This window comes from Centroberyx gerrardi, chromosome 8 (assembly GCF_048128805.1).
Source record: "Centroberyx gerrardi isolate f3 chromosome 8, fCenGer3.hap1.cur.20231027, whole genome shotgun sequence".
Classification (NCBI taxonomy): Eukaryota; Metazoa; Chordata; class Actinopteri; order Beryciformes; family Berycidae; genus Centroberyx; species Centroberyx gerrardi.
Window position 1 is genome coordinate 4,589,788 of NC_136004.1, and position 13,662 is coordinate 4,603,449.

Consider the following 13,662-nt stretch of genomic DNA (forward strand, 5'->3'; position numbering starts at 1 on the left):
TGTCAATGATCTTGAAATGACCAAAAAAATTGCATTTGAAATACTGAGTGAATGGATATTATTTCTGTTTTACTGCCCCGGAATGGAGAAGAAACTTGACAAATACATCCCAATCCCCACTATCACACAACAATACATATTTCATCACCTGAAGCATAACAATATTATTGTATCATTGCCAGTGTTGGATATCATTGGACATTGATGGCGATACCAGTTATGAAACAACACTTTTTTCAATAGGATTCTTTGTTGCATTATTTTCTGTCCATAATGTGTTTTTTGGACTCAGACCAGGTTTAGTTCATATTTAAAGAATACAACATTTTGAAGCTTCTTAATACTTTCTGGTACCTTAGAATTGATGTCATTATCAAAATTCAATATATCGCGATACAAAAATGTAACAATACATATCGTGGGGCAGAAAAATGAATCGCAATATTAGCTGCATTTTATTCTGCTGTAGTAATCACAAATAAGACGCTTGCCCATCACAATTTCACAAGCTCTCCATCCAAAATATTATTTGCACTTTGTAATGAGATTATTAAATTGTTGTTTACATTCTAGCAAGCCAATGCTATTACTAGAAAGATTTGTGTCTCAGAAATTGAATTTTTATTTATTACATCGTATCATGATTGTATTGAATCGTGAACCCCATATTGCATCAAATCGTATTGTGAGATAAACTTATCCCTAGTATGGAGTAGTCTGTTGTAAACCGCTCATGCTATTGTATGCTATTATTCTGTTAAAAAACAGCAGTGCGTCTGCAAGAGTCCAGCCTATCCACATCCAAATCTATTACTGCTCTTCAATCCGTACTGTTGTTGTGTGTGCAGGATCCTGGCCACCGTGGGGACCGACTTCGATCTGAGAACGCTGAGGGCGGTGAGGGTGTTACGGCCGCTGAAGCTGGTCTCCGGCATCCCCAGTGAGTCACCTCACCAAAACCTCAATGTCACATTTTTAGAGCTTTTTATGGCTTTTTGTTAGTCTATTTTAATTTTTTTTAATGGTTAACTCACTTTGTAACTGTTTTGAAAACTGCTACATTACATTTCCTCCACAATATGTAGAACATAAAGTTAAACTGCCAATATTTTCCCACTTAACAAACTGTAATTTGTGTGTCATTATTAACATCTTCAACCATGATCAGTCATGTTTATTTTCTTCTGAGTAATCCAACAAATCATCTCCTATTTCTTCAAAAAACATCTGTCGTCTGAGCCAGCTGACTGAGATCTCTCTCCTGTCTGTGTCAGGTCTGCAGGTGGTTTTGAAGTCCATCATGAAAGCCATGGTGCCTCTGCTGCAGATCGGCCTGCTGCTCTTCTTCGCCATCCTCATGTTCGCCATCATCGGCCTGGACTTCTACATGGGCAAGTTCCACCGCACTTGCTTCAGGACGGACACGGGTAAGCAAGAGGATGAACCGGGGAGGAGGTGATAACGGGGAAACAGTTTGATCCACAGCTACTTAATATTATTGGATATCAGCCAGTCAGCATCATCCACCTCTGATATGATGGATATGATGCAGTTTGATTAATTACATATTTATTGTAGAATTGATCAATACTACAATGGTTGTCTATGGGAAGACTTTAACCTGAATTGACTGGGACATTTTGATCAGATTCCACACGCAAGTATGCATGAATATGTCCTAAAATTCTGCTAGAATCACTGAATATTTGTAATTATTTGGCATGTAAATGGTTAAATTTAAAGATAGAATATCGACAAAAAAGACGAGGCGATAATTCAATATTATGGTTTATCGTCTTTCAGTGGAATCATATGGTGATGATATGGTGATTTTGGGATATCGTGACACACAATTCTGCTGTCTGAATTGATGATAAGAAGTACATTTTATTTAAAAACTCAGACTAAATGAGGTACGGTAGGAATATTATCTGTTTGACATCACATCTAACATTACCATTCGGTTAAATAGGATGAACATTCATTTAATTATTCAACATGCGATTTTGCATATGTGAGCCATATCCTGATGTATATAAAAAAAAATCCTTATGATTATCCTGATATTGATTTCAACCATATCGCCCAGCCCTAATTGTAAGTCACCTAAAAATGGGATATGTAATGCAAAACATACTGCACTGTAATGTAGTCATCTTGTGTATCGTTTTACTTTAACCCATATATTATGCATATGACTGCATGTTTTCCTGTATCTCATCGCGTATGCTACTTTTACATAACGCGTCCCCAGCCTATTCTAAAAATACCCCGGCGTGTTTGTGTGTGTTTATGTAAACGCGGCTCTCTGTATACTGTATTTATGTTTGTGTGTGTTTGTCGCTGTAGGCGAGCAGGCGGCAGATTTCCCCTGCGGTCAGGAGGCCCCGGCCAGGACCTGCGCCAACAACACCACCTGTCAAGAGTACTGGATCGGACCCAACTTCGGCATCACCAACTTCGACAACATCCTCTTCGCCGTTCTCACCGTCTTCCAGTGCATCACCATGGAGGGATGGGTGGACATCCTCTACAACGTGAGTCCGCTTATATTACTCAGTTAGCGATTGCATCTTCTCTTCCCTTCCAAAGTCAGGTTAAGTCAGGTTTTTCTCCTGTGAACGATCAGGAAATCAAGCGGTGTTGATGTCCAGTGTTTTTGTCGTCTTTTACTGGATAAAATCAAAGATGTGGGAATACTTCCACCCAGAGAAAGTCAACTTTTCTGCTGTTCTGCTTTCCCATCAAAGTAGTGGGAATACTACAACAGCTATTTATGAGCAATACCAAAACATGGTGGCGATGGTAGAGGGATATACGTTGCCAGTCACAGAAAAGTATATCAAATTAAGTGTCAAATATTTCCTATGATTGTCCAAACCATCTGGGACTCATTATATAGTCCTATGTGGCAAACCTCAACCATCTGGTATTCTAAGCAGATTAAAGAAAACACTTGGCCCAGGTCTAACCTAAAACCATATGGAATTAACGTAATCAAAAATGCTCATTTTTTTGTTTTGTCTCCATCTTTGTTGCTCAGCATTCATTGCTGTGGTGTTTCTGCACTGCTCTTCCCAGAGATCACTTGTCAATCAAACAGTATGTCCAGTACTGTGACATCTTTTTCCTTGGAGTTTCTGTTGATGCAGTTTGAGTTTCTCTTTTCTTTGTCTGTTCAGCCATGGTGGCTATCACTGCTCATGCTAACTACCCAGTTCTTCTTCTATTTCTTCCACGCAAACTGTAGAAAACTCGCTGTCATGAGTTGGGAATTGAACCTGAGTCGCATGATGCTACTTTGACCTGAATGATGGCTTTTTTCCCTAGCCACCATTAAGAGACTCCTGTTGGTGGCTTGTTATTATTTTATTCATTCGAGATGTTCAGACTCGGAGTGGCAAGGGAAAAGACAACAGAGCCTCTGTGGCTGCGTTATTCGTTTGTTAGTTCAATTTTGTTCAGTTCATCCACTCATTTAGGCCGTTCCTCCTTAGACAGCTATTATTTATTTTGTTTTATGATATGATATCTACTGACATTCATGTTTAATTTCTTCTGTGCCTGAAATGTGAGTCAAAGTGAAGGAGTAGTCTAGGGACACACAGTCATCTTGACTTGTAGGCTACTTGCCCATAACATTCAAACAAATGTTCACTTTATCTTTTGGGGGTGCATTTTATTTATGGATTAATAGATTCAACATTATTATGCTATTTTCTGGTTAGTGTTCCTGTGTCATGTAGGCAACTGCTATTAAGCTATTGGCTATTATTAGGCTATTTCAAAAGCTATCCTGTTCATGTTGCTTTTATGTCTTTTCAAAAATAAATAAATAAATCACCATGGTAGCACTTTAACAAGGCAATAAGTGCTTATGATCATAGCCCCGCTCCCCTATGAAGATGTAACATTAGTCATAAAGCATAAACATATGGTGCTACTTTGACCTGACACAAATAGAATCAGAAGCAGATAGATGAAGATATGGGTTTTGATTTTTATTGATACGCTGTGTATTTGCACTGTATCATGGGAGGGACTCCAGGTAGAGTTGCTGTCCAGAGCTGAAGTTTGTAAGCCTGACATTTACTTACATGAAAATGTTGCGGATTATTCCTTTCTAAAGGAGTTAAAAACAACTCTCTGGAAAGCGTGTCCCTGTTGAAGGTCCAAGTGAGCGTACAGTTGCCGAACAGCGTCTGTCCTGCGCATCCTACCGAGCCGCTGTGCTTTTTTCCCCCTGACTGGTCCGTCCCCTCCCGGCCTTCCTCGGGGGGATGATTAGAGGCGAGTGTAAGAGCCGGCCGATGCTTCTTGCCGGAGGACGACTCACGCAGCCACGGCTCCCATTAGGACCACAGCGCTACTGGTTTACTGCCGGCGTGAAACGAATCACAGCTGTCCGGCATTTGCATAAGAGTCGAAATTATATCATGCGAGGGAAAGGATTACGCAACGGGGTAAATTATTAAAACGGCTGTAGTGGAAGAGCGAGTGTGAGTTTCTTATTGTAGGGCTGAGAGAGAGAGAGGGAGTGAGGGAGAAAGAGAAGAGGTAGAAACAGATCGATAGTTGTTTGGTTGCTGAGAGCGAGAAAAGGCGGGGTGGAGGATGCCGCTTTGATGCTTCTTTGATGTCAAATAATTGTTTCCCCACTGTAACAGTTACACAAGTATTGGACACAGGAACATGGACAGCAGGGACGGAGCTACAAATGAACAGACTTTATTCCCCTTTCGGGAGCGACTGAGTGAAAGTGAATCAAGCGCCGCGAGTGCTTAGGCCAACTGACCAAGTCCACTGCACTGTCAGAAATAAGGGTACAGTACAGGACCAGGTACAGGTCCATTTCCAAAACAGTTATCATGAAAATCTGCACTAGTGGTCCTTAAAGTATTAATTGTATACCTTTGTCGCACAAAATGTCAGAACAAAGGAGAAGCCGCACACTCATAACTCTGATGCGAAATTTTTAATTCAATTATAATCTACGTTTTGGCACATAATGCCTTCTTCATGATTGAGAAATCACATAATCTCAATGACATATATACAGTATATATACACTCTACAAATCGGGTGTTCCAAATTAATGACATCACAGGGCAATCAGCGTGAGCCTAGACGTAGAATGTCTAGAGAGGCCATTCATAGCCAAGAAAGGCCATTCACTTCCCTATGTCCATAGTGTTCAAGGAAGCAGATTCAGTATAGAAAGACACAGAGTAGGAAAAACAATAGACACAAAATGACCATAATATATCAGCGAGGGTTAGCAAGTGTCAGGTCAATGCCAGTAAACAAGCAGTCTGCTCCGTACTCTCTGTTTTGGTAGAAATTCTCCCCCCCCCTTTTGGTTCTGAACTTCTTTCAGTTTCATTTGTTCAACCATGGAAGAATGTACTGCAATGAAGGTTAAAAAACCAGCGGCACTTTTGAATGACTATAGAAACACTATAGAAAACATTAGAGCCGATGGTGTTGTAGTTCCTATGGCCGCCATAAGATGTTACTAAAGAGTCCGTATTACTGATTATTCCTTTAAAAGGTATGCAAATATTTCTGTCCACTTTAAGATACAGACTGGCTTGTTGCTGGGGTGGTGTCCCTGCAGGGCTATACTGTATCTGTAGCTTTTCAAATGGTACATTTCTGTACCAAAGCACCACATTTTATCACAGTCTGTGGGTAATAATTGTCCAGCATACAAATATGGACCACGCCTAAGGCCCCAGTGACAAGCATTTGTACCCTTTTAAGTACATTCCCCTACCTTGTTTTCTATAGTGAATCTCTTGCCGTCTGCCCAGTAGCTCTACAGGAGAGAATTAATGAGGTTCAGATGCCGCTTGTTGTCCCATTAGGTCTCTCTCCTCCTCCACAGTGACACACAAACCCCTCCCCAGCTCACCGCACCCACATTTTCTCTGGCAAGTGCTTCACTGCTCCCTTAACATGCTCCTCATAGGGACCTACTTCTGCGTCCAGCGGTTGCAAATATGACATGTATTCAAGTGCTTTAGGTGGGAAATATAAACAAAATGGACACTGTAACAAAAGTAATTTTTTGGTGTTCCTTGAAACTGAAAAAAATATGCCAATGGGGTGAGGTCATTTCACTTAATTCCAATGCAGTTTTACCCAAGTTGAGACATTTCATGAAACAAGTGACAATATCCAGAAATAAATTGCTCTCACACTAGTATCAAGATGTCACTTGATTCAAGAAAATTCTTGAAATAAGTTGATTTGCATTGGAAACAAGTGAAATGAGCTCATCCCCCTGGCAGATTTTTTCCACAGATTTTAACACTCAATACTAGATTAAATGACTTGCATCGACAGATGCGTTGGCTTTTGCTGGGATCAGAGTCGGGACCTTTTGGTTACAAGATGATCTCTAACCAGTAGAACCACCCTGTCATGCTAGATACAGGGAACTGTGTTGTGTTAATGCTGTAGATCATTATTCACTCAAAGGGATGATGTTTGTGAGGCTTATTGAATGCTAAATCATAGGCTGCTACGGTCTGTCATACGCCTTGTCAGAATCTCTCAAAGACGGCCGTCCTCCGCTCTAGTCTAGTCCTGATGGGAGGCAGCATATGCCAGTCTGCTGGTGCCCACTGTGCCACGCTCACTTCAGCCTGCTGAGAGACAGGAACTGGAAGAGACAGTGGGGGAGGCTGCCAGTTTAAGGGGATGGGAGGATCCTCTTCAGTAAGCCACACCTCTTGACTTGCTGTAATGACACTGTAACTGAATTTACAGTATATAAGTCAATAGTAAAAAAACAACTTATTTGAATTTGATTTGATCTTGAATTTTATCATTTTAACTGTATTTTTTGATGCTCTGTTGTACTGTTAAATGTCCTGATTTAATATTACTATAATTTCAAATTACATTATAAATCAAAATTCTGAATTAATCATGCAAGGCAAGCAATGGTGAACAAAACTACATTTATTACAACAATTAATCAAATTCAAATTCATTTTTTATTGATATACTTGATGCTGCCCATTTTATTCATGTAGCAGTCAGTGCCAGCAGAGACACATTACTGATTGGGACTTGTGATGACTCTCTTGGCCAAGGCATTACCACAGATAGCCAACTGTTACAGTTTCCCTGCTATCAAAACATCATAAATCAGTTGCTGTAGAATTATGCATTGATGTGTAACTTTGCCTTACATTTGTAACTGTTGACATCAACTAGCCTGAAACCACCAAGGTTTTATCTAACAAGAGTAATTTATCACATTTCCATATCAATTAGTGAACAGCTGCCTCACAGCACCTCCAGGAACACAGTCAGCATCTGAGTCAAGCAGGCGCAGATAGAAGAATTTTAGGCTTCAAATTTAAAGCCTAAAATCAGGTACTTATAAAAAAACAAAACATTTTGGAAAATAACGTCAATTGTATGTTAATTTACAACATATTCCTCCTCAAATGTATTCTTATTTTCACATTGGTACTTGGCATTACTTAAAACCCGACATTTCAATAAGGCTTTTATTTTGAAAACTGTGACCGGAACTCCTATTTCTTTTACTCTGGCTGATTTGACACTGGTACAGTTAGTTTGCCTGAACACAGAATCAAACCCTGTAATACTAATGATATTCACAATATGGATATGACTTGAATAGAGCATCAATTCACTTTGAATTGATTTAATTCAGGAAAAATTTAAAAATATGTAAATATTTTGCCATAAACAGTTCTTACGTCCAAACCATAGAGAAATGCTTGTGAATGAATGCTTCTTTGGCACCTATTATGTTAATTGTGGCTTTGATTTAGATTTTGAATCAAGAGAACTGAAAGTGAATTGATCACAACCACGATGACAGAACTTGAAAGCATAGGTGTGCATAAAGCCCCTCTCATTTCAAACGCCTCTAATTCAGTTGAAGTGATTGACGTTGGCTCTCTCTTCATCGATTTGATAGGGGTTCTCTTGCTTATTGACTTGATGACCCTACTCGTAATCTCGATCCTGGTCCACTTTCTAATACTGCCCATTAACATCTTCACCTCCAACGGCACACCAAGATTTAGCACCTCGGCTCCGTCGGCATTAGACCGCGTCATCATTCACATGATGAATAATCCCCATTAGACCGAGGTGTTAATCCAGAATTAGTCCATATGGGAGGCGAGGGGGCGAGGGGGAGGTGGAGGGGTTAAGATCACGCCTTCATCTATCATTAGCGAGCTGTTTTTCTTCTCCTCTCACGGATCGTTGACAGACTGGTAATGCGCTCCGACCGGGGGCGGGCCGAGGGTGACGCTTTGGCGCAATGTGATTGGCGGGTTTTCTGATTGAATCGTCGGAAAGGAGGAGTGACGGCTGTCTCATTTCCCGCCGCTCCGGGACCCGGCTGCGCCCTCTTCATCAGAGCGGTCATCCATCATGGCCTCGATGAGCACTCGTCCGTCTCTGCCAAAGCAATGACGCTCTGATGGGGACGGAGGGCAAAACTCAGACCATCAGTTCCTCATTAGGAGACCCCAAGACCCTCTTAGTCATAGACTCTCTTGTCTTTTTTATGTTAGATTTTGTACACATAAAGTGCCATTTACAACTTGGGGGTTGTAGAATCAATATTTCTTCATGATAAAAAAATGGAAGGAGTGAGCTAAAGAAGAGGACAGTACCCTAAAGCTTGTGCTGAGTCATCCACAAAGTAATATGGATTTCACATCAAAAGATGAGACAAGAAAACAGACATTCCACTTTTACGTATGGGTCTTACTGGTCTCCAAGTTAAACATGTTAAAACCATGTCTGGCAGGGCGCTTCAGAGGAAAAACAGACTTGAGACAGCCATCTTAAAGAGACTGCTGTTGATTGTAGATATATAGTCGCTGAAAATCACTTGATGGATATAAATATTCAGTTGATTTGGACATGTCTAAACCATTTTGACGTGATGCTTCCTCTGCGTCTCATGCTTCGCTCTGTAGCATTGTGGGACGTAAATTGAGAGAGACAGCTGTCAAAACTGAAAATATATCCCCTTGGAGACACTTTGTTTATTGAGACTGGGCCAAAATGCAACCAACTGCCCCTCTTGGCTGATGCTGGGTACACACTACATGACTTTAGGTTGATTATAGCCATGATTTTGCCATCACAACTGATTTTGGACAAAGTCCTTGCTTTTCAACCTGGGCCTGCTCTCCAATACACACCCAGAGGCCAAGCACAATCTCCAACAGTTGAATCCAAAAAGTGATTAAAACACGTCGTTTCAACACAGTCACACTCACACTGCAGTAATACATGTCTTTAAACAGCTGTGATTGAAACACGTCATATTGGAAGAAGTAGAAGAACGGGCTTTCATTGCTTCAGCTTGAAAGCTTTTTTCTTGGAACACCCACATCCAAAATCATTTGTATTAATGAATTTAAAATCAACCATAAACAAACTGCAGCTGATATTTCTTGCTTTTCATAAGTATGGTTGATTGTATTAGGTGTGAATATAACTGATAATGATTATTTCTAATACCTTGGACTGCCAATTAGCTTACGCTAGTTAAAATAACATATCTAATACTGCAATATAATTAGATGTAGGCAGGTCCCATTGCAGTGTGAGTGTTATTGTGTTGAAAGGGCATGTTTTAATAGTTTTTGGGGTATAACTGTTGGAGATTGTGTTGGTCCTTTGAGTGTGTATTGGAGAACAGCACTCGCCAGCGAACTGCAGGTACATAAAGTTCTACACTTACTTCACTGTAGAGCCTACAGTAGACTTGGGCGATATCCAAAATTTAATATCACGACACTGTCTCGTGAATATCATGATATTTCCTGCGATATTCACAACATATCGAATATCGGCCCAAGCCTAGCCTACAGTGAAGTAAGTGGCAAAATTTTGAGAACAATCAATCGTCATGATGGCAAAAACTAGGAAAATACAGCCCAGGTCGAAAAGAAAAAAGAAAAAAACAGGGCAGCTGGTGGCATCGCTACCCTTTCCCAGCGCTTGTCAGGGCTAGTTAGGGTGAGTAGGGTGAGTTTCCCTAGGTGACACAGTATCCACTCACCTGTAAACAGCAGGTAGCATTTCAGATGCTATCAGACTGAGTCCTGGCTCTGGGGAACAGGATGTTTACAGGCCTGCTAGAGGACAACAAGAATCAGATACAGAGGCGGCCATTCAGCGCCACTTGTCATCCGGGATAGCTACACTGCTTCTGCTTCTCTCTCTCTCTCTCTCTCTCTCTCTCTCTCTTTCTCTCTCTCTCTAGTCTATTCAGCTCAACTCACACAGTGACACAGTGATTCCATTCACTATGGAACAATAACAATTAACAATTTAGCGATGTATAGTGTTATTTCTGATTCAGTATTCTGGTCAATATAATGGGTTGATATTGGCCTTTTATTAGCCAGCCAGTGTCATCCACCTCTGATATGATTGATATGATGCAGTTTGTTTAATAATAATGTTACTAATCTTAATTATTTCTAAATTATTAATCCATATTACACTGGTTGTCTATGTGAAGCTCTTCTTGGATAGAATTGATTCTATCCATTTTAACTCAATTATTTGATCAAATTCCACACAAGTATGCATTCTACACAAGTAGACATAAATATGTTTGAATATTAGTAGTAGTAGTAGTAGTAGTAGTAGCGGCAGCAGTAGAAGTAGTAGAAGTAGTTAGCAGAGGTATTAGTATTATTATCTTGGGTTTTAATGGAGAGTTTTAGTGTCCCATGGTTTAATTGCTGTCTCAGGCTTTTCCACCCTGACAAGAATACAATTCTGGTGCAAAATTCTTGTAATAATTTGTATTTTTTGTAATGTAAATATATTGAATATTTCCATAAAATATCAGCTATCTGCATCCTCAAACCCAAAACATTGGTATTAGCGTTCACAGACCCATATTGGTCTAAACATAATACTGTGACAGTCATCTTGTTAGTATAAGAGTTGATATCTGTTATTTCATAGCCTGTCTACAGCCTTACGAAGCCCTCTCCTGGGCTATGTAGGTGCGGTGCTGGTGCTGAATTGATGGCTGTCCTCGGGCTAACCGTTTTCGGGGCAGAACGGGGCTACTAATGGCTTTTCTATTGCCTTGTGTGCTCTCTCCGGTGTCAGCCAAGGTCTGAGGCAGCCTCACCCTGACACCAGCTAATGCACCGATACACCCAGGCCTCTGCAGCCACTTCCAGCTGAGAGCTACATTATGACAAATGCTTCCACCGTTCTAATACAGTGCCTTCTTTAAGGGACTCACTGGCACCGAGTTCAGCGTAGATCCTTCACCCGCATCCTCCACCGCCCCGCCTGCACTAACCGATCTTCCTTGTCAATAGAAAAAATATCCACGTCCCAGTTCTGACGACTTCAATTTGCAAATCGCGAGAATACAGCGTTTTATCTTGGAGGGAAATGTGTTTCAGACAGCTTTGTGAACAAGCTATTCCTGGCATGCACAACATCGCCTATCAGAGAAAGTCTTTCAACCTCTCCAGCTCCAAATCTTGACATCGTTTTTATTCAACTTGAGGTTTTTACCGGTACACAGTATCTTACGTAACTCTCCCTTGTGCTATTCTGGATGGATGAGCACCTATGTAGGAACCTGGCTTGGGTTTAAGAGGGGTTGGGTGTGTCGACATATAACACAATTCATATTATCACATTCATTTGTCAATACGATACAGCCCTGCTCTTCCCTGGTGGGTGTACTGTAGTTTTTGCAGTGAAGTGCCCCAGTCTTAGATCGCTGATTGGTCCAGCTCTGTCACCCTGCACTGAGCTCTGCTGGTCTGATTGCACTATTGATTAAAGACTGGTTAAAAGTTTAAAAATAGCCCTTTGGGGAGCAGAGATGGATGATGAAGCCTTTCGAGGCCGATTCTCTGTCTGGGAGTCTTTGAAATTGGGAATTCACACAAAGCTGCCTGCTGCGATCGGACAGAGAATTCAGATTATGTTTAGTATTCTGTTTTGGGACAATACACAGTTGTGTTACTTTTCAACATTGTTGATGTTATTTACATAACATTTGTTGGAATTTTTCTTTCTTTCTTTCTTTCTTTCTTTCTTTCTTTCTTTCTTTCTTTCTTTCTTTCTTTCTTTCTTTCTTTCTTTCTTTCTTTCTTTCTTTCTTATACCTACCTACCTGCCCTCCTTCCTTTCCTAATAGTCATAGCAGCAAATGTGCAGTTTCTAGTATTTTAGTTGAAACAATTCAAACAGATGTGTGTATGAAGTGTAGCGTGTTGTCCAAATGAATGAATGTGTGGATGGAAAGTGATCCTTGTGTACTGCCAGGAAGTTGCTGTGAGTCAGAGGCAGCGATTCCTGGATGCTATAGCTCTGTGGTTCCCAGATCCAGGACTCTCATGTTGTGTGAAATCCCATTTCCATCCTGGCCCTCGCCTCTGGGGGGGGTTACAGACACTCAGATCTGGGAGCTGCCCAGTACAACCATAGTCTTCTACAGTTTGTTATTGAGCAGCTCCACTTGAGCATTTGTAGGTGAAATGCCTTGCTCCCAGCTGGCGTACGAATCTGCAGCCCTCTAGTCGCAAGCTTTGCTTTTCTAAACATCAGGCTGCCCCCGCCCTGATTAGGAAGAGGAATAATCAAGAAGAATGAAAGCTGCAGAAGGGGAGTGATAACCAGGAATGGCAACCCAATCTAGGCCCCTGCTGCTGCAGCCATAATCCTGTTATCCTGGATGCTAGAAGTTTGGGTCAATAAAAATGCAAGAAAGTGGGTGTGAAGAGCGTGGGAGAGGAGGGGTGTTTGGGATTGGAGTGTCTCAAATCTACCTTTATACTGAACGTCATTTGGTAAAATGACATATAGTTTATGACCAGCGTTGTTGTATTTCATAAATACATAATACTAAATACCAGTTTACAACTCAAAAAAACTTGTTTTAGTATGCAAGTTTTAAAACAAAAGAAAAAAAAAATCTTCTAATAGGGTGAGAGAATGTCACTTGAATCAAGTGTCATTTTCTTGACACTAGTAGAGTTATCTGCCTTGGCAAGCCAAGACATTGGCTATATTTACATGTACAGAGAATTCCTGGTTAAGATGCCTGTCTTACTCCCATATTAAACAGGTTACTGTGGCATGGAAACATCTTACTGCTTTCACTTTTGGGTTGCACTGTTTGTGCAAACTCGCACAGCATTACGGGTAGATTTTGATTGGTAATTTTGATGAAAAGAATTGCTTGGAACATCAGGTTATTTGTCAGTAGCATCAAGTAGATCACACAGATTACTGTCTACTAGTCTCAGTCACAGGGTATGAGAGAGAGAGAGAGAGAGAGAGAGAGAGAGAGAGCAGAGTTAAATATAACATTTATAGATGTGCGTCTTAACATCCTTTTTCTGCAAGCCTGATTTTTATTCTAGCGTGAGTAAATAGCTTTACATATTGTCACCATATCGTACAGTAATGTGGGCATAAGAATAACGCACATCCGATCATAAATTAGACCTACTCATGTGTGATCAATCAATAGGCTGTTATGGCTCACAATATATAGCAATGCATAATGGCTGTGTGTAATGATACAGTGTCTGCTGTGGCTTGAATTGAACAGTTTTATGTGTCTGGCCCCAGGTGATGCCAGCTATGGTGTGT

At 40.7% G+C, this 13,662-nt stretch overlaps 1 protein-coding gene across 1 annotated transcript in view; it reads left to right on the forward strand.

Moving 5' to 3' along the window:
* The window catches only part of cacna1ba (calcium channel, voltage-dependent, N type, alpha 1B subunit, a), a 135,193-nt gene that overhangs the window by 34,710 nt on the left and 86,821 nt on the right, over positions 1 to 13,662 (forward strand). Inside the window, 3 exon segments of the mRNA XM_078285198.1 lie at positions 849 to 940; positions 1,275 to 1,427; positions 2,350 to 2,537. Of these exon segments, the coding sequence (XP_078141324.1) occupies positions 849 to 940; positions 1,275 to 1,427; positions 2,350 to 2,537 (433 nt within the window).